A 21,521-nucleotide genomic window follows, 5' to 3' on the forward strand; every position below is an offset into this window, starting at 1 on the left:
TCGCTCAAGCCCACTCTTAGATATATTGGCTGTCTATGTGCAGCTCTAAGTATCATACCTTGATTAAGCAAAAGCCTTTTGGTTCCCTGATGGAATTTCTCCACTGAACAAACATATTTTTTTGGGGAAAGTCACAGTAACTAAAGAACAGGAGGGACTATCAAAACAACAGGAAAAAATACAGCATCTATAAATAAATAACCTGGGGTAGTGTTATGAAGCAGAGTGACACAGACTCCCCAGGCAAGTGCAAGAGAGAGCCTTTTATTGCTAAAACCAGGCCTTTTAAAGCAGTTAGGCCTTTTTCAGTTACATTCCAATTAAACACAACAAATATAATTTAACCAACCACCATAAACCACAATGTGAACATGTAAGGGTTATATAATTTGTTTTTCTACCTCTAATGCAGATGAATCACTTTCCCACAGTCCTCTTCTGCTTAGCTGAAGTAGCAGGCCTGAGCCATGATTTTACAAGGGTAACAAGGCCCTTATTTTGTAAGGTTTTACCTATATGCAACAGGATAGGGCTTCCCAGTTGTGGCATGAGCTTGCCAGCAGTAGGCAGAGGACTTCAGGATGGCACGAAGGTATTTAATGAGTATCTGAATGCCTCTCCTTGCCCTAAGAAACATGGCCCAAGATGGAGACAGGAACTCCTGAACAGCTGCCTGTGCCATCTCTGCCTCCAGGTGAGACAAGCGCTCTGGAGGGAAGCAGAGCTCCCTGTCCTCTGCCTTGCACCTTTGGTCCAGTAGTTCCTTCAAGACTAGCCCGCTGTGCTTGTGTCCCAGTTTTAAATGTCAGGGGTCCAGCTGAACTGCCAAGCACCTATGTGAAGCATTGATGAAGAATCACCTACGTGATTCTTGATGAAGCAATGAGGCTTTAAACATTTTCCCTTCTGGCTGCATTTTCTTATATTTTAAATAAGCATATGTTAGCCTGGAGACTTGTGTCTTCTGTAGAAAGCTGTTAGCAACACTGTATATCTCACTCATTCCAGCACATTTTACTTCCCAGGAATGTTGACAACCGCGTGCAAAGCAATGAGGATCTGTGCTTCTGATCATCACCTGTCAAGGAGGAATTCAGAGAGGAAAGCCAGCAAATCGGGGATGAGAAATGGATGGGAGACACTATTTGGCTCGTTTGTTTCATCTGCCGAAGACAAACAGCTGAAAAACTGGCAGCAGAAGAGAGAGAGATATGACTCCCATTCCCCACCAGTCAATCTAGTGAATAATTAATGCACTTTTTCTCAGAATATAACAGTATACCTTTAACAATACGTGCTCCTCGTGCAGCTATTGAAGTACCATCCTATTAAAGGTGCATAATTAGATGAACTGTAGGAACGCAAGAACACGGTTAAGAATTCATGGCATGCTTTGGAGCAGCAGTGTATCGTGCAGCCGCCGGGAAGCTGCCGTGAACCGTTCCCTCCCGCTCTCGGTAAGAGCAAGCATCAGAAAGAGGTGGCACCGGCCTGGTTCGGGGAAGTCAATTAACGAGGAAGAAAGAAGCCAAGGAAGGTAGTGTCCTGGCTTTTATTACTAAGCCGCGGTCAGTAACAGTCCGCAGGCAGCTGTCCCGCGGGGCGGGGCGGGGCGGGGCGGGGCGGCCGCGGCCGTTGTTGGGGCGGGAGGTTTGAACGGCGGGCGCTGCCGGGGAGGATGAGAACCATGAGGAAGCAGCGGCCGGATGCCGCGGGGCCGGTGAGTGCTGGGACGGGCAGGGCAGGGCACACTCGGCCCGGCCCGGCCCGGCCCGGCCCGCACCCTCCGGTGTGGCGGGCGGTGCTCGGCTGTGGGCGGCCCGGGGGGCCGGAGCTGCGCGGTCTCTGGGCCGCGGCGGGTCCGAGGTGGCCGCGCTCCTGAGGGCCCTCGGCGGCCGCCCCGGCAGAGCCGCTGCTGAGGGCTGAGCGGAGCTGGCCCCCGCTCGCCTTCCCTCCCTAGGCTCTCGGAGCTGCTCCCTTACACCTCTTTAATCTTTCTGGTTTTCCGATGCGTGGGGTTTTTTTTTACACCTCGAGTTCGTTAAAAACCCAAATGAGTTGAGCTCGGGAGTGTCTGTGAAACTGTGGCTGTCGATTGCAGCAAACGCTCATTTCTGTCTCTGGCTACGAAGTGCCCAAGGCTGGTGTCTTGACTACATAGCTCCTGTTTTAGAAGAGTACCCATTGCCTGGCTACTTGCTCACTTTAAATAGATGTACTGTACTTAGAGGGTTTAGATGTATACCTTTGTGGCAGTAAATCAGAACAGTACCTTGGAAAAAGGTTCTGAAAACCTGTGATGAAGTTGCTAATTAAATCAAGTAAAATTTCTACCTGTCCTACCTTCAGCAGTACCTGTATAATTTTTCTCAAATGTTTTTGTTATTTTTGTTTGTTTTGTGACTGTGTTAGCTGTGTAATACTAGAAATACTTGAAATTTCTTATACCAAGTATACTTAGGTGGGGAATACAAATACACTTTTTGGAAGCGTTGCTTAGGTAGTTCCCGAGTGTGGGGTTGAAAATCCCAACAGCTCTTAATTATCTCATCTGGATTGTGCTGCCACTGGTGGGGGAAGGATGGACCTCACAAGGGAAACGGTGCATTAGTAGACAGCATATGGCAAAACAGTGCTGTGTCATTCCTCCGAGTCCAGATGGTGTGCCTGTATTTTTGGACAGAATGGGAGGGGTAAGAAAGTTGACTAATCTCTTTTTGTAGGCACAAAGAACTTCATACATTCCCAAAAGAGGCTACAGAGTCCTTTCTTCAGATGAGATTTACATGGTGTGGTTATTTAAGCTATGGCTCAACAGCCATTTAGTTCAGAAAATTTTATGTGAGCCTGGCTGAGATGTAGTGTGGACTGAATGATTTGTGAAGTTTTTGAAAGCCCCAGTATGGATGCATGGATACAAACAGGAATGTTTATTTCCTCACTGTAGTTCTGTAACAGGTGATGGATGTGGAGAGGAGCTGGGGCATTGCAGAAGCCTGCTGTCTTGGGAATTATTAGGGGGAAGTAGAATGCTATTCTTTGGAGCTTTGTAGCAGCTGATTTATTAGTTTTGGCTCAGAGAATAAGTAATTATTTCTTAGGGACAGGTGTGGGCCTTGCTTAGGTTTTCATAGCCATGTAAAACCTGACTCAGAAGAAAATAAGATGGATGAAAGCTGTTTTCCCTTTTCCTTTTTCCTAAGAAAAAGTGTGAATAAAGATGCAGTTGCTGAGAATGCAGAGGTGTTGTTGGCCTGCATTATCCCCTTCTGGCTGTGATTGAAACTTTGAGAAGCAAACCTGTGAGGGTTAAAAATGGAATAGTCTGTTGTGCTGTACGGGGTCCCAGGCTTTCATATATCAGTTGTAGAGAATACCAGCAGAACTTCTACGGAAGACATCTCTGATGTGAGCTTTGGGAGCTATTTATAACCAAACAACCATGAACTTGTTCATTCCAGAGGTAATTGGGGCACTCTTGCTTAGTAATGAGAAAACATCGCTGTTCACTGACCTGCAAAGTATTTGCAATGCAACCCTGCAATACCATTACAACATTCTGATATTCACTCTGTTCTTCACATGTCAGAAACACTTGGTTTGGCCAGGTAATGTGTATCAACCAGTGGCATCTAGTGGGACTTTGGGATACAGCAGTCTGTGATCCTTCACCTTAATTATTATCAGGCCTGGTGTGGATTGACCTCCTTGAAGTCACAAGTGAGGAATAGTGTGCATTTATGAATGTTTTCTGTGGAAGTAGACAGGAAAAAGTTGACTTCCCAGCAGTTTTTGTAAAACCTTTAAAAAAACCCCACTCCTTCAAAATACGGCAGTGGTGAATTCTAGTGACTTGCCAGTCATGTTTAGTTTACTTCATAGTTTGAATGAAAAGTGTGCCTGATATGATGCCTGTATAGTCTTGAAGTCACTACAGCTGTTTGACTTTTCAGTTTGTGGCCTGATGCAGTTGAGTATTGGGATAAATCTTTTTTTCCACTTCTGGTTGATAAGAAATTCAGGTAACGGTAGAAGCAAGGCGATAAAAAAAAAAAAAAAAGTGTTTTCTTCACTTTTTTTAAAGACAGCCAAAAAGATGCTGAGATTGAGTTTCTGATTTAAAATATTTCAGACATTTTCTTCAGAAATTAAGTTGAATTTAAATTTTATTTTAGTAGGAGTCACTGTGAAAAGTGGGTCGTTAATTTATAACCTTTGTTCAGTTAACCCTCTCTAGGACCATATGTTGTTATTTTATGAATGGCACATGGAGGTACATAAACTTTTAGTAACTTTCAGATGGTACAGTGAGTTAATCTTGGTTTGGAATTTACATATATAATGGATATAGTAAATCTGTTTTGTCACATGTTTTGCTCATTTGTTCCTGAAGGGAGAACTACCATTCTATATTCAATAACAATTGCAATAGCTGTGCATGATTGAAACCTAGAATTCTCTATCCCAACTGCAGAGGATGTAAAAAACCGAGGATACTGTTAGTTAGCTTTTTGTTTAATCCTTTGGTATTTTTGCCTATCTAGGAATGTGACACCCAAGAGAAGATCAACTTTGAGGTCCGCATGCGAGAAGGCATCTGCAAGCTGCTCGCAGTGAGCACGCAGAAGGAGCAGCTTCTGCACGCAGTGAAGAACCTGATGGTTTGCAATGCTCGCATCCAGGCCTACAGGGCAGAGCTGCGGGGCCAAAAGGGGCCCGGCCCGGGCAGGACTGAAGAGCAGTGAGTAACAGCTCAAATTCAGAGGGAGCAGCATGAAGCAGGCATTTACTTACATGAATTTTTAGCAGTCTGACTGGGAATGTGGATTTAAATCCTTCTTTATCTCTTAAACATAAGTTACTGCTGTCTTAAAGCGTTGCTTAAGAAAATAATTCCATTTATCTCATTTTTGCTTTAGAAAATTAAATACAAGTAATATTACCCTGGGTAGATTTTATTTTTGACATTAAACTCTAATTTAGTGCCAAGTAACATAATGGACATATTTTCTTGATTACCCTCGGCATACAAAAATATACCTAGCCAAGTCTGATGGGACGAAACAAAGCTATCCAAGTCAGAATACATCTAGTTGTAATTTTCATTCTTTCTATTGTTATCAAGGGTCCTTTAATAATGGCACCATCGTGGTTAATTGGTACCCTCTGCTGGCCGCTCGTGTTAACTACAGCAAAGTGATAAATTCAACACTCAATGGGAAGAAAAGTAGCTGAAAATATTCTCACATTATAACTCTTGAAGGAGCTAAAGTATATGTGTTTTATTTGAATAAGGTTGCAAATTTTTCGTCTAAATGGAATTTATTTGGGGTGCAGTGTTGAGAATGGTGGTACAGAGACACAGTTTCTCTTGGGTTAGTAATTTAATGAAATACTATCTTGCAGTTTAGCATAGAAACTCTTTGAGTACTTGCTTGGCTCCAGTTAGTTGTATCTGTAGGAGCAGTTCCACTACTTTCTGGTTTCAGAGAAGTTGTCTTATAGGAGAAACATGTTGGAGGAAAGAGCAGCATTTTCCACTCTTCTGAAGCTGATTTTGAAAACTAGCATAAAATACATGTGGTATTCTGTATTTATTGCATTTGTGTTGCTTTTTCCTAATAAAATAAGGAATTTTATAGCGATTAATATTTTATTTATGTTTTTAGTGATGGAATAATGTCAAGTGTGTATATGTGCTGATTTACTCAACTCCTTTTCTTTGTTGTCAATGAGCACAGGATGGTGATGGGACTTGTCCAGAACACGATATTTCAACAAGTATCTGAACAGCTGTATTGTGTACTTGATCTGTCACTGCCATGCATTGCTTGGATTTCTGTCTTCAGGGGTCCTTGAGATGCCTGTGGAGGTCATTAGAAGAGATGCATGCTGCAGAGTTATTTCTCTGTTATTTGAATTGTGTCTTTGGTAGTTGATAGTCTAGTTGGAGTTCTTTTGATATTTGCTTCAGGCTGGAATTTGTTTAAGGCTTAATCATGGCAGAGAGAGAAAATTCTAGGGTTTTCTAGGGTCTGTCATCTGTGAGTTCTGAAGATATTCTAGCTGCCTCTGGAAGTCATGATACTGGTAGAGAGAAATTTTAATTTCATTTATAGAGGAGGAGGCAATTCTTTAAACAATAATAGAACAAATAAATTAAGTTGCATCTTCATTGCCATGTACAGAAGGGAAAAACTGATAATGTATTTGATCCTGTTGCAGCTGGAAAAGACAAGGAAGATGAATCTACTTGTCTTTTAATACTCAGGTTGCATATGCTTTGGAGTAAATTGTTCTAGGGAATTTTAAAAATGGTGGTGTACCTTACTTCCATATTATGCTTAAGAAATTAAAGACTCATGTCTTAAACCAGAGATACCAAAATTAACTTTAAAGAAAAGCATTTGAAATGAGCTATATGAAAATCCTGACACTTCTTAGTCTTTAAAGGGTTGAGTTTTATATATCTAAATGCACAGATTTCAAATATATTTTCTTCTTTTCTTCTTTGGAGGCCTTCAGAAAATGGGACAAAAGACCGGATGGCATGCAGAGCAAAGGTTGCTATATCAGGTAAGAGGATGGGTAGTCTTTTAATTATAGAAGCTAATTAGCTGGACAGTGTCTTGTAATACAAACTATGGGGGGAAGAAGTATTTTTAAAGTGTGTATGTGGTTCCGAGGCATCAGCCCTCTGACGCTGCAAGGGGACTTGTGCTGAAGTTACATATGGCTTTTGAAGATCCTACCTTCTATTTCCATTTTACTCACAGGGCATTCCACAGAGGGAAGTACTTCTTTTCTGTTTGCCACTAAACACTGAATGCATTTCAAAGCTAAATAAGTGTGAGTGTGCTGAAAACCGTTTTTCTCCCCTCAATGGCAGACTTTGAAGCAATAGTACAGGGCATGTCTAACAAATTGAGAGCAGAACTATAACTAGTATGCAAATGTTATTTAGGCAGTGCACATTACATTAGTGCAGCAAACGTATATGATATGGCTTCAATGCAGGCTAGTAACAAGGACATTCAACAACCATTCCTAGTGGGCTGTTTTCTAGGCTGTTCTCAAACTTCAGCACTGTGGATTTATTGCTTTGTTAGCCTGTGACAATAGTGGATGTTACTACATTCAGCAGTCCTGTGGATGTTCTGCCAGCTTTGCTAACAGATCTGTTTGTGCTCCCTGACCTGCTTCATTAAGAATAAAATAGTGTAGAACAGCTCACTACTGAAACTGTTTCTGTTAATTCTGCATATTTTTGATATATCTTTAAGCAAGGTAACTTCAAGTAGAAGAAGAGGGATGAGCACATGGTTCAGTAATGTTTTGTGCCAGCACAGCTGTTTGCAGAATGTGTATCTGTCTTTCCTCCTTATGGTAGTTGGATGAAAGCATCTGTTTGCCTGTCTGTGCTGTGGTTGCACCTTTCTTAAAATTTGGAGAGCTATCTGCAGTGAAGACTTTAGGGTCATACAGTACACCTCTGCTCTCTTTAGAAAATCAGATTTTTTTAAGAATTCTGTTTTTAGTATGAAAAATTTGCTCAGGATATAAAAGATTTAGCTAGTTTCTTTTGATGGAATAAACCGTGGAAAGGTGAAATACACCGCTTTGAATTTGGTGTCATCTGTTAATGATTCTGCCCTGTTACCAGCACAGTGGCTCTCAAAACTGGAGGTTATGTCCTCAAAAGTGTGACACAGATCAAGGTGAAGAGGAGGGAGAACCAACTGCCTCACTGTGCAGTCCAGCCTGGGAGTGCTGGGTACTGCCATGCCTTGCCCCTCTTCAGATACTTGTGTCAGGAAGCCTGGCCAGGCGTTTAGTTTACAGCAGAAAAGCCTAAGTGTTGTTCTTGGCCTCTGCTGATTTATTCTTTCTATAGGTCACCTGTTGTTACCTCTTGATTTTGTACCCTCAGTAATCCATCCACTTAAAAATTTATTAGCATGTCATGTAGTTAGTACATGCCAGATGTCAATTACCAAGAGGACAATTATGATCAACTGCAAAGGTTTGGGAAGAGCTATGCAGGACTACTGAGGAATATGCTCCTACAGAAAGCAGCTATGTCAGATACTGTGTGGGAAGTGCATTCCTTAATCCACAGTTTTTCACACTTCTATAATTTTTGCTTATTCCCCGCATTTTTTAATAAATTATGTAATTTATGTTATTGTACCAACCAATTTTTTTGTCAGAAGACAATACCTCAAATGTTGATTAAAAAGCATAATCATAATTTAAAGTAATTTTATAAAGGAATCATTAGGTTTAAATTTGATTAATTGTAGTATTTGAATGTATCCAGTTTGCATCCACACGGATTTACAGCTAATGGTAACTGAAATTAAGGTGTGCAAAAATTGATCTTTGTTTTTGAGAAATGACAGCTCTTTTAGTCCAAGAATGAATTGAAAGCTGATTTACAAGTAACATGTTAAACTTGTTCCAGGATTGATTGTCTTTACCCTGATGATTTTCTGACCAATGTGTAAATTTTTCAGCTAGCAAGCTATTGAAAGTGACATACAGAAGTAACCTTTAATCTAGTACTCTAATTGCTAACAAGGTCTATTGAGTGCATTAAAATTGTCGTTCAGAGTTTGCTGTGATTAAAGATAGAAAAAGCTTTTATTTGTAACTTTTTTTCACATATGAATGTAGATTTAAGACATTCGTATTTTAGGAAAGAAATGTTCTGTGTTTTGTCTTTGCCGAAGACGAATATATATATTATAAAGGTTTGAGAGAGACTTCTGTAATGATTTTAATGAAGCTATTTCTCCTTATTTAAAACCCCCAATTTTTGAAATGCTTGCTATGCAAATGCATCTTTAGAAGTGAAAGGCAGTTTCAGAATACAGTGATGTGTTGATATTTTAGGAAGTTGGAAGTCTAAAGCTGTATGCTGGCAGTTCATTTGAAAGTTCATTCATTTTCATGGACTCTTAAAAATAGATGAATTTGGAAGTTTCAATATTGACATAGCTTTTATGACAAGATTTCTCGTAACAAAAATGAATTGAAATTTGAATTTTTCATTTAGCTTTTGAGATAGAGTGACTGTATGCTATTTCACTTAAATCAACAAGTTTTGTGGGTAAACCCCTGTAAGAATACACAATCTGATGCCAAAATACTGGCACCATTTTGCATCTTAGCATAATGAATGTGGATTTTTCCATTAGCTTCACATGAAGACAACACTGGACTCAGCAATGCTTCTTTGTAACAATATTGAAGATTTTTATCACAGGGCAACTGAGCTCATGCTGTTCGCTGCTGCCATCATGTGTCACTTAATATATTGCATATGCTTTTAAACGGCACCCTTGTACTTCAGGAACCATGTTTGGATTTCTAAAACTCTCACAGCATTTATCTTTTAACAGGGGACTAATAAAAAGCATTGTCTTAGCCTGAGTCCTTGAAGCTGGAGGATAATTTCACTTAGTACTATGTTGAGTTTAGTAGATAAATTGAAAAATTTAGCGAAGAAAATACTTTCCTAATTTTGAAGTGACAGGCATGATTTAAAATAATGGTTTTGTATTTGCCTCTCTGCTATGATTCTGAAGTAGATGGATATTTTTGAGTTAAAAGAAAGATTTCTAAACTCTGTATGCTGACTAAGACAATTCTCACCGGGAATGCGATTACAAGTGTTATTTTCTCTGTGGTTGGCAAAACAAGACTGAAGTGTTTGCAGTATAAGTATCCCAGTTGTTTCATTAAAACATGAAGGTTTTCCTCTTGCAGTGGGATGAGTGGTTTTCAGCACAAGGCAAGCAGGATTCTGGTGTACATCTATGCATAATAATGGGCTCAGAGAATACTGCTCAGAACTATGTTACACAGCTTCTCTGAAACATTATTTCAGGTACTTTCAAATGAGATTTTAAATATTCTTTATTCTAGCATAATTTCTAAACAGAAATGATGCTTCCAGTTGAACTCATTGTTGCATTTTCTTTTGATGTCGATAATAAACTTGGAATAGGTATGCTGTTCTTTGGGTGGAAGGCCCTGTCACCACCAGAACATCAGAAGAAGGAACAACACACTTTTTGTAATTTGTTTTGATCACAGATCTACAATATTGACTATAACTTAATCTCCCTTCCTTCTTTTTTCCCTCTAGATATTCGAATACCATTAATGTGGAAAGGCTCTGACCACTTCAGCAGAAAAGAAAGTAAGATGTAATGAATTACTCTGATAAGCAATTGCTTATGCCCGTAAATTTAAACTGAATGAGGAAGCTCATAGTCATTTCAACCCCTTTTTTGACCTTTCGTTAAGTCTATATTTTACTCTTTGTTGTGTAAATGCTAGTAATCTGAAGTTGTTTTGCTGGTTGTAGCAGGTTGAGTTAGTTCAAAGTCCTGTTGTCCTGTATTTAAACCCTACTCTCTAAAGAGTCCATCCGAGGAAGAACTCCAGAGGAAGCAACAAGAAAAATGTTGCATTAAATGGTTAACTGAGAAACTTCTGATTAAACACATTGTTCTATATCTTGTCCGCACTTGAGAGAATATATTGGAGGCTGTTTCCAATGAAAAATTTAAATGAAAGTTGACTGTTAGTGTTGAGGGTATTATTGGATAGCCTTCAAGTACATGCATTTTGCTATGTCATGGAGATTAATCCTAAATCTGTTCCAGCTGTCACCTGGCATTGATTAAACTTTGATTTTCAATAGGGTCAGAGATGCAAAGCATGGCAAAATAGTCTAATCCTATGTAGCACATTCATAAAATGATACAGTCATTGGATCAATTGTTGGGTTTGGTTTTTTTGTGCAAAGTCAATTTTAGTAAACAAAATTACATTTTACTAATGTTTTTGAAGTTGCTAGCAAACACTATACCTGATTAACTTTTTTTTTTTTTTTCTCTCTTAATGGAGGTAGGCATTTTTTCCCTTTGTATATGTTCTACCTATACAGCAGCTTTGATAGGTCAATTATCATAAAATCCTATGATGAAAATTTCTGGTGGGAAGAATTTGAGGGCAATTCCTTAGAGGTCTGAATTACCATTTAGTATAGTTTTGTTTACTGTCAGTGTTCAGTTTGTGATGTGCAATGTGGCTGATAAAAGCTTTCTCTGACTCTCCAGAATCACAACGCTATGCAGTGTTTTGTTTGTTCAGAATTGGAGTTGAGGTTTTTGATACTGAGGTGACTATTGTGGATGAAGCAATAACAGATATCTGTTTTGAAAATGTAATCATATTGTGAGTATAATTTACTTCTGTTTAATTAAATACAAATATTGCTGTTTTCTTTTGCAGGTGGATGTGATTATGAATAAGATTGGCTGAGGTCCACTAGGTTTTGCTGTGGGCAAAGGAATCAGTAGAGGCTCTGTTCATTTTAGAGGGTGGAGGATCCCCATCTCTGGGTGTTTTTTGTGTACAAAAAGGCTGATTTTTGTGTACAAAATTATGCTGGTTGTAGATGTGCCAGTTGATCTGTATTTCTTCTCATTTTTGCCCTGCTGAAGCATTTTTCTTTATATAAAAAGATAAACAAACTTACATCTCAAGGACAGCATTAAATTAATGCTAAAACCTGAAAGCAGGATGACAATATAGGTGTAAATGTTGCACCCAGTGTTTCACTGTTATCCTCTCCAGCAGGTTCCAGTTTCTTTCCTCATGTAACACCTCATGTCTGTTACACCTACCTGAGCATGTGCTTGACTCCACTCCCTGCCTTTATCTTTTATGTCAACAATTTAGAGTCTGTCTCCTGAGGAAGACTGACTGGAAATCTAGAAGTACCAAAAACTTTAAACCAAGATCCTGAAAAATGAGTTTAAATCAAACCAGAGGATGCAGCAGTATGTAGTTAAGTTGTAAATGACTGATTTTATTGGATAGCATTTTTTTTTTCGGTAGTTTCAAGGGGATGGGGTGCAGCTAAGATATCTTTAAAACAGTTCAATCTGCTTTAGCACCGTAGGCAGGGATAGGTTTTCAATCATGTGATTTTTCTAGCAGTAACAGTAGAGGGCAGATTTAAGTGTGTTTAAATGTCTTGCCTGTGTATTTCCGTAACGTGCGTGGTTTTTTTCCATTTTTAACCTAAATGTTGAATTTCCTGTTTGTAATTGTTTATGCTGCAATTATCCATCTCGTGACCCGAATGCTAAGTTACTGCTGTGCACTCTAGTCCTTAATTCCATATTAATGTATATCTGTGCCTGAGTTTTATGGCATTGCTTCCCTTGATTAGAAATTTATTATTTAATCCATAAAGTAGCAGCAGCATTCCTTGGCTCCGTACAGTTTGTTAACAAATGGTCTGAAATTTTCTTCTGCCCCACTTCAGTGATGAAGCAAGCCCAGATTTCCAGGTGAAGGTTGAATTGTATAGCTGCTGTACAGAGGAGTCTTTATATATAACAAACACTCCTAAGAAACTGGCAAAGAAACTTAAGACATCCCTCAGCAAAGCTACAGGGAAGAAACTCAAGGTTGCACTGGAGGAAGACAACACTGAACCCCTTTTGCCTGCTGACCCAGTCATCCAGTAAGCCACATATATTGATGTTATGGTTTTATAGTTTTTAAAATAGAAATAGGCCAAATATAATTGTAAATTTTTGTTTGGCAAACTGCCAAGAAACTGTGGGGGGGTTTTTTGTTTTTTTTTTTTTTATCCTCTCTCTCTACTTGCTCAAGTGGAAAAAAGCTTACATTTTAAATAGGAAATGAGAAAGTAGGTGTGAATTCCAACCATGTTGCTGAGCCTTGGGACCTGGTTCTGATCTTGAAACACAAGCAGCCTTTATCTTTGTGCTCCACAGCCAGCCAGCTGGTAAATCCACTGTTCTTTGCAAACTCCATAATATTTTTAGTTTGATCTCTAGAAGTTGAGTTTGTATGGTGTCTGTCCATCTACCTCTCTTCCTTCTCCTTCCCCGTTTATTTCCTCCCCCATACTATTTTTTGCACCTAGCCAGTGGTGCTCATACTTGACAGATAGATATGTGTAAAAGTTACAAATTGTGTGAAATAGGAAAAGGTGTGTATGTAGGCAGGAGAAACCATTCCTGTACCCTCTTCCCTAATTCCATTTGCCACCTTTTCAGTAAAACTCTGCACTGCCAAAGACACTTTATGGTTACAGGCTACTTAACAGGAGATTTCTGAATTGACTTTAACACAGAAGATTTTAAAATAACTTACTGGTTTTCAGTGTTCATAGGCACAAGTGCTTTTCCAAATAACTAACCTGTTTCCTTTTAAAGATTAACTGCCTACTAATATTTTCCAGCTACTTTAATTTCATTGGGGTTTAAGCAGGCCAAATACCTAATTTGCAAATATTAATAGCATGGGTTTATTTTATTTTTTTATATTTTTTTAGAAAGCAGTTTTTTCAAGGAATTCCTGTTTTTTTTGGCAGCTGACAGTAAAGAATCAATGCTTATTTCTTGCTAGTTGTTGAGTCTAGACTTAGTCTAGCCTCATATATCTATTTGCTGGGATTTTAAAGGGAAACATTCAAGCATATTCTATCTTGAACTGATATAACTGTAAACTGATTTTACTGTTTAACTCAAAAATAGACATCCGAGAGATCTTATCCACAGAGCAAAACAAATTTGATCACTAACTTTGCAATGGTTTCCACCTAATGACAATGTATTTTTCAGTCTGCATCATGTCAGGTGGCTGTGCTTTCCACCAGCTTCAGCTGGACCATGAGATAGTGTCATTAGGCACAGTTTGAGTCAGATATAACCACTGGCTTCTTTGCTTCAATATAGATTGCCTATCTTTTAAAGAGAAAGCACCAGTAGACAATTTAAACAGCTGCCTCCTCTCCTGGATTTTGCTTTTGGTTTTTCAATTGAATTCTTTCCCTCCATCTTGGATGTTTGTTGTTTCCACTGTAGATAATCACCTCACTGTGACTACTATGTTCTTAACACAGTTAAATGAACAATGAAGTGTTAAATGATGGCATTGCTGGGTGATTAAAATAGTTGTTTGGAAAGAAATGGATTATTATAGGCAGAAAAATAAGTTGTCAGGTTTTTTTACATGTTCCCCCTAGGATTTATATTACTTAGACCTTAGTATGTGGCCCTTATAAGAGGGAAGAGACTGCAAGATTACAAGGGATCTTCCAAGTATTCCCAGAGAGTTTTACCAGTCCAACAGGGGAAATTAAACTGCAACAAAAAAGTGAACTTTCTATATTATGTGAACACCTTTTCTCTGTAGATTTCATTTGTTCAAGCCTTTTTCTTTTCAGTGCACACGACTGCAATTCTCCATTTTTCCAAAAACCCTGTGATCCCTCTGTTTGAAAGTTCTTGGCTTAGATATCTCTCTGGTTAGTGAGGAAATTGCCAGACTTGGAACTTCTTGAAAAAGCTTACTGACAAAGGGCTTGATTGGTTGCTTAAGCTGGTTAATTTCAAATATACTGATCTTCTCTCTTAATTATCCCTCATTTAGTTTCTATACAGTCTTTTTCCTGCTTAGTTTTTCGATTTTAGTTTAAATATTATTTATTTCCTTTTTACATTTTTCATAGAAGAAAAAATTTTCACTGCAGTTTTACTATTAAATTCCAGTGTAACTGGGTTGCTCTTTGAATAAATCACTGGACAGTCTCCCTCAGGTACCTGTTTATTCATTTGCACAACTGGCCCACACATGTGCTGGTTGTTGTTTGTTGTATTGTCCTCCACTGAGCTCAAGGTGAAGCAGCTTCAGTGTCCTATGTTTGATTTGGCAAATTCCCAGTGATATTTTGCTGGAAGTTCACAGTCTAATCTGGTGACCTGACTTTTATTGTTGGATGCTTGTTAGCACCTGGAGGTTATATTTGGTTTTACCATCTATTACTTAAGATCTGATTGAAAGGTGAAAAGGTGAGTATATTGATTTTTTTTTTTTTTTTTTTTTTGTTTTTTTTTTTTGTACCTCACAAGTCGTCTGCTCACTTATTCATTCACATTGAATGAATCAACTAAGACTGGGATTTCTAACATTGGGTTTAATATTCAGGAACAGATTCTGGAACTGAGGATGTCTTAATTAGCATACATTGCTAGAGTGTTATAGTTACACCTGGGTCTGTGTGGAAACTTCAGTGCCTCTGTCTCTTGATCAGTAAACAGATCTAACAATGAGCCTTTGCCACAGGCGTGTTGTGGAGATGAGCTGTTGGTTTGGTGCTTTTTTAATGAAGTTGTTATATGGAAAAATACTACAGATATGCAAAGTACTGAATGAGATACAGCAGGCAGATTATCCTTTGTTATACAAAGAAACTGCCATTTGAGGCAGTTAGCTAATTCTCTGAAATGCAAAGGAAAAACACAGTCAACAATCCTGATTAGCCAGTTAAATCTTAAAAATATCTGTAGATAAAATTTTTCTAAATTATATTGCAGCTGCCTTAAAGGAATGACTTGTATTTTAGAATGAAAATGTTATTGTGAAGCATATTTTAAAAGTGAAGTAGCTATTTTTTTTGGCAAGGATGTTGTGGTAATTAGTCATGCTTTAGGAAAAAAAAAGTAACTTTAAAATCAGCACAGCAGTTTAATCTGTGAGAAGGAACTGAACTTTTTGGTACAGTTTAAACAGAATGGTAATGCATTGCTCAACTGCATGGTCAAACATAATCAGTGGACAATCTTTTGTTAGGGAACAGTTTAGCAGGAAATATACACAAATGCTGATGAGTTTCTGTTCAGATTGTCCTCTTGAAATGCTTCATAGCAGTGGTTTTTCACCAGGATGCTATATTGTATTTAATTTTGTCTTTGTTCCCTGGAGGCACATATGCAACAGACCCCCTCTCCCCCCCCAACAAATTTCCTACTTTTCCTCCTTTCATTTGGGTTAGGGGGAGGTAGACACTCTCCTTGTTTATCTGCAGAGCCAAAACTCTATGTTCCTGCTGTGCTAGTAAGAAAAACAAAATTTAAAAAGAACCAAGATGGAAAACTGTTCTCGGTGATCTTAGTTCAATAGTGTCTTCTCAGCTTTTACACCACTAAGCTTTCTTATGTTCCGCTGAAGATACCTTAAGGATCTTGTGCTAGATTCTGTTGGGGAGCGTAGTCAGTGATTTGGAGGGGTTTGTTTTCTTGTGAACTTTGTTCTACGTGCCATTAGCCAGGTGGAATTCTTACTGCTTTGCTGGACTGTAAGTCTGTTACTTGGTCTGGTGAGTATTTTAGAGAAAACATTAGACAGACTAAATTTATACAAATTTATTCCAAGAACTGCATTCCACGATTGCACTGTGCTGAATTGCAAGAGTGATACCTTTTTTCCCTTGGCAAAGTGCAAAACTAAGATAAAAGATGCTGAAATCTCTAAGTCCAGTAAGTGGAAAAAAAAAAATCCTTTCTGCTACAAAACTGACCATGGGATTTCTGTACAGGTTTCTGCCTGTGAGTAATCAATCTATTAGTCCTATTAAAAATAGATAGATAAATAATTGGCTTATGAAGTGTAGTCTGCATAGGAAAAACAAAGAGCAGAGCACCATGGAGAAGCAATATAATGCCTTTTAATTTTTGACTTGAATTTTCAGATAAAGTCTGTCATCAGTTGTTCTATTAACTTTAGGAATTTTTGGACCTATTACCGAATCTAATTGCTTTAGGCCTAGGAATAAGAACTATAAAACTATTGACTTGGTGTGTGACTAGAGGAGAGAGGTGCTTTGAGCATCCAGAGGGTGCAGAGGGTTTGGATAGCACAGCCTTTATGCCTGTGTTTGGCTGCTGCTGGCTCTTCAGGAAGCACAAGCCCAGCTTGTAGGCAGTGACCACAGGAGAAATCTCCTGGCCAGCAGGTCCCAGAGAGGAGGCAACAGAAAGAGTTGCAATGAATGATGGCATGGAAGTTGTGGGGTGGGAGGTACTGGAGGTACACACATGGAGGCAGGAGATAAGGATCTAGGAAGGAGAGGAACAGATGGAACAGTGTTTGTTTACAAGAACCAGAGATACAGAAGTTAGGTGGGAAGTTGGAGGTGGCCATCTGTGGTCACTGACAGGTACTGCTGTGCACCTTGGTGTTTCCTTGTACCCAAATGTGGTCTCTCAGGTGTGTCTAGACTACCTTTAATTACTGCGTGAGCAGCATGAAGCAGAAGTGTCCTGAACGTGCCTTTTCTTTCACATTTAGAGGAGTGAAGTACAGTTTGCTAGCATACACCACTTTGGGGCTGGAATGTGCTGAGGACAATTTCAGGACCCACAACCTTACCATTACAGGAAATGGTAAGTACATATGGTATCAATTTAAGGAAATAAAAAACCAATAACATTTTGCATTAAACTCTTGTAAACTAAAGAGCTTAAAGAGATTATTTTTCTTGATACTCAATATAGAACAATTTTAATAAAATATTTAACAACTCTAAACCAGTCATCTGTACACAGATGAATAAACTATAACTTGAGCAATATTTCAAGTCCAGATGAAAATTTAATTATTTTGGGAGTTTCTTCTGTCATTTGCATCTCCATCTTATGTAAGTTGTAGATGTATACAAATTATTTCCCCTTCCTCACAACCAAGGAAGGGTATCAGAATGAAGAACAGCTTGTTCCTCTGTAGTCAGAAGGAAAGAAGAAAAATTGCTTCAGTTTGGTGACATTGAGGCCCAGATCTAACACAGGACTGAAGTGTGTGTGCTTGAAGTCTATGCTGGCTGCTGTCCTTCAGCTCTGAGGCAGCACAAGCTGGGAGCAGTCAGTCTGGATACTGACACTGTGGGACTGATTATGCTGCAACTGATGGTGGTATTTTCACTTTTTGTTACTTTGTCCATTATTTTCTGCAAGGATAGCCCCTCCCATGAGCTATCCTCCAACTGTTAAGGCATGGGACTTTCACTGGGAACTTAAATCATTTACTGGGGTAAACTTGAGCTCAATGGGAATTTCCTTCTTCACATTTCAGTAATTCTGAATAAGTACAGATTCGAAGATTTATGGGCCATTTATTTCTTGAAGTGTTGGATGAATAATTCTGAGTACCTTCAATATTTGTAAGCCTTTCCTTATTAGTACTTTATATTCTTTCTTCTTGAAGTTCCTTTTTCTGACATTTACATAATTTAGTCTGGTGAGAAAGGACATACCTGGGTATTTTGGTTCATTACAAGCACTTCTAAACCTTGACCAAAGACAGTCTCACATTAATGGAACTTCTCATTTCCTACTTCTAATTACAGAAGAGAGAGCCTGTTGCATAGTGAAGCTGAGCGATTCCAATTCATTAGAATCTCCTTAGAACCCTTAATGCTCTTCCAGTGCTGAATGCAAAAGTAGATACAAATATTACAAGCCTTATTAAAACAATCTGAGGCAAAGTACTCATGTATAAATGTAGCTGTGTGCCACAATGGGATGGGCTCAGGTATCAAACTAGATGAGAGGGCTGGTGTACTTACCTTTCAAAGAGTTCCTAGCTCTGAAATGAGCTGCATTTTATGTAAGAACAACTTGTCTTTGCAGAACAATATTGCCATTTTTACTTGAAATTATTTTGGAATTTAGTAATTTTTTTCAAATTAAAAACATTTTGTGGAGACTAAAAATCAGTTTTAATCTAATCCTACGGGATTGAATTTATTTTCTTAAAATACAAAAATATGCTTATTTACCCCCATGATCTTAATGTAAAAACAGATGTAGAAAGTTAAGCTATATGTTTAGGGCAATTGTTCAGAACTGAGTGTTTGTCTGTCTTTTGCCTTTTTCTTTCCCCCAGAGGAATCTTCTTTTTGGCTCCCCCTATATGGAAACATGTGTTGCCGTTTAGTTGTCCAGCCCTCCTGCATGGTGAGGGATATGATGGCAGGATTTCTAAATCAGCAGGTAAGAAGGCCTTGCTTGTGTTTGCATCCTGGGCTGTTAATATCTGTCACTAGGAGTCAATTGGTAAAACATTTGCTTTTACCTGAAGTGGTGTATTGAGAACTCTTGGTTTTTACCTGTTTCTACCTAGAGCAAGGGGGAAACTCTCCACGGCTGCATTCACAAAAGGTGCCTTCAGTGGCTGAGCATGGAGAAATCAATGTTTCCTTAGCATGAATGATGTAGGCTGTTAACCCAGATCAAGTACAACTCTTGTTTCAGAGTTGGTTTGCAGTGGTACTTGACAGCATCAGTCCTTGTAGTCCTGTGGCTCTCATCCTTGTACATACCCCTTGTTGTGCTGACACAAGAGTTCCTATCACAGTGTGGTGAATCAGGCAAACGGAGCCATATTTAAACTCATCCCTTCAGAAGTTATTCATGTGAATTCACTTTACTTCTCTATTTTGATTTGTTGCACAACTAGGCATATGGGAAGGTGACAGTGGAGGGCCAGAGGGTCTGGATCGTTTGTCAGGAGTGCTGAATTACAGGCTTTAAACTTGTTGTGAAACTGTTATGGTTTTATGAAAGCTGTTCAGAAAATTCGTTTGAGAAAGTGGAAATTCTAGACAAATGTCTTTGCTTGACATTTGTTGAATGTACTGTGTATTTCCAAAGTGAAATACTCTTTTTATTTCTATTATTGAGCCATTGCTGTAGCTAATAAAGGTGCTTTCTTTTTTTACATTGGACACCAAATCTAGATTTCATTCTGTGTGAACCAGCAGATTCTGTACTGTTAGTGTCACATGGCAAGCCTGCAAAAATTGTAAAACACGGAAGACATTTAAAGTCCTGCTAACATTTCAGAAATCAGTGATTGAACTGTTCTGTAACAGAAAGTCTTTGCTGTAGGAATTAATTTTTTGTGGCTATGTTTTGATCATTCAGGGCTGATATGTGTACACCTTGCAATATGATTTTGTTTTAGGCTCATGTTTGGCAATTTCTGACTACTTCTCCCCCTTAGCAAATGGTAGGAGGTCTAACGAGCTGGAGGAGGCTGTATTGCATACTGAGAGGTGGCAAACTCCTTTGTTATTACTCACCAGAAGAAATTGAGGCTAAAGTGGAGCCAGCATTGACAGTTTCCATCAACAAGGTAAAATTGGTTGTATGGGGATTTTTTTTTTTTTCAGTTGTTGGGGTTTAAAATTTTATTTGATTATTTTGGGGTTCTTTTTTGGTTTAAGAAATATGTGCAGTCATTTGGGCTCTAAGCTGCTGGTATGCAGAGTGCTTTATAGGTAGAATGAGGGTGGGATGTACTTCAGTGGAATTTGCAGTCCTGCAGCAGGAACATAACATTCCTTAGCTGTGGATGTAAATTCCTTCTATTGCATTCGACTGGTTAGCGTAGAGGCAAAAAGGAGGGAGTTTTTCTATAGGAAAAGTGGTAACCTTTTATATGACAGTTCTGTAAGACAACCCTTGGAAATGTATTGCTTACAGTGCCTTAGCAATGTTCTAATGCTAGCCTTTTGTCCTCAGCAAGGTGGAATTCCAACAAAAGCTTTTTTGTTGTTATGTGTTATTTGGCCACAGCCTTAACTAGAAGGGGAAATGGAAAATTTTTCAAATTATTTTAGTGCCTTAAAATAAGCTGCTTTTCTTGTGCTCTGGATAAAACCAGCATTAATAACTTTGGAAGCTCTGTTCTCGAGGATGGCATTATTGCTGTTGTTCATGCCCTGACTGAAAAACCTGAGTTTAAAATGTAAATTTTAAATGTTACTATTTGGCCAAAGAAACAGTAATTAATCTAAAGTAGTATTTAAATTAGTAATGTTATGGGAAGGATATTGAAGAATGCCTTCTAGAATGGCAAGCATTAGAGAGAACAGATGCTTTCAAAAACTGGTTTTGATGTAGGCATCAAGGGTGGTTAATATCCCATAAAGATGGGCAGAAGAATTAAATGTTATTTGCAATTGCCATAGCTGGGTTCATCTTGCATTAGTAAACAGACACATTTGGAAGCTGTATTGAGCACAGGCCGCTCTGGATTCTGCTGCTGTGCTGCTGTGAGCACTCAGTGCCAACAACAATTCTGAGAGAAGCATTTTGGGGCCCAGCCGCTTGTTCAGCTGCTGCACCACGTTGTGCCAGGCAGGCACAGAGCAGCTGATGGAGCAGTTGCACAGGCACCTTCTGGGAGTTAAAGTTTGTCTGTGGGGCAGGAGGAGGCTTGGCTTCAACTATGTGTTCCTTTAATCAATTCCTTACCCAGCTCATTACATGGCTGCACAAATGCTTGTGTGGTACAAGCATGGGGCTCATCTATGACTGGGAGCAAGCGGGGGCATGGGGTGACAAAGGATGCTTCTGACAGCAGCAGAGTCAGCTTCTGGTACCTTGAGTGTTCCTGGGAGAGATGACTGCATTCCTGTTCAGAGTGAGACTGCTACAGAACCCAAACATTTAAATGGGTCACAACAATGTGGCCTGTTTGTGTTAGGATGGGTTTTTTTAAATTGGTAAGATTTAAATTGATTCCTTAAATAAAATTGCCTCTTTTCTAGTGATATTTTTTTCTTCTAACTGTTCATACATTTACATTAAATAAATATTTATACTGTGACATATATTTAA

The 21,521-nt window shown here is 38.8% G+C and overlaps 1 protein-coding gene across 1 annotated transcript in view; it reads left to right on the forward strand.

Moving 5' to 3' along the window:
- Positions 1-1,687: 1,687 nt before the first annotated feature.
- Positions 1,688-21,521, forward strand: part of RTKN2 (rhotekin 2) — a 30,721-nt gene continuing 10,887 nt past the window's right edge. The window contains exons 1-9 of the mRNA XM_062496906.1: positions 1,688-1,720; positions 4,545-4,741; positions 6,518-6,576; positions 10,154-10,207; positions 11,133-11,250; positions 12,350-12,550; positions 17,188-17,282; positions 18,781-18,887; positions 19,900-20,031. Coding sequence (XP_062352890.1) covers positions 1,688-1,720; positions 4,545-4,741; positions 6,518-6,576; positions 10,154-10,207; positions 11,133-11,250; positions 12,350-12,550; positions 17,188-17,282; positions 18,781-18,887; positions 19,900-20,031 — 996 coding nt within the window. The remainder of the gene's footprint in view (positions 1,721-4,544; positions 4,742-6,517; positions 6,577-10,153; positions 10,208-11,132; positions 11,251-12,349; positions 12,551-17,187; positions 17,283-18,780; positions 18,888-19,899; positions 20,032-21,521) is intronic.

This window comes from Cinclus cinclus, chromosome 7 (assembly GCF_963662255.1).
Source record: "Cinclus cinclus chromosome 7, bCinCin1.1, whole genome shotgun sequence".
Taxonomy (NCBI): Eukaryota; Metazoa; Chordata; class Aves; order Passeriformes; family Cinclidae; genus Cinclus; species Cinclus cinclus.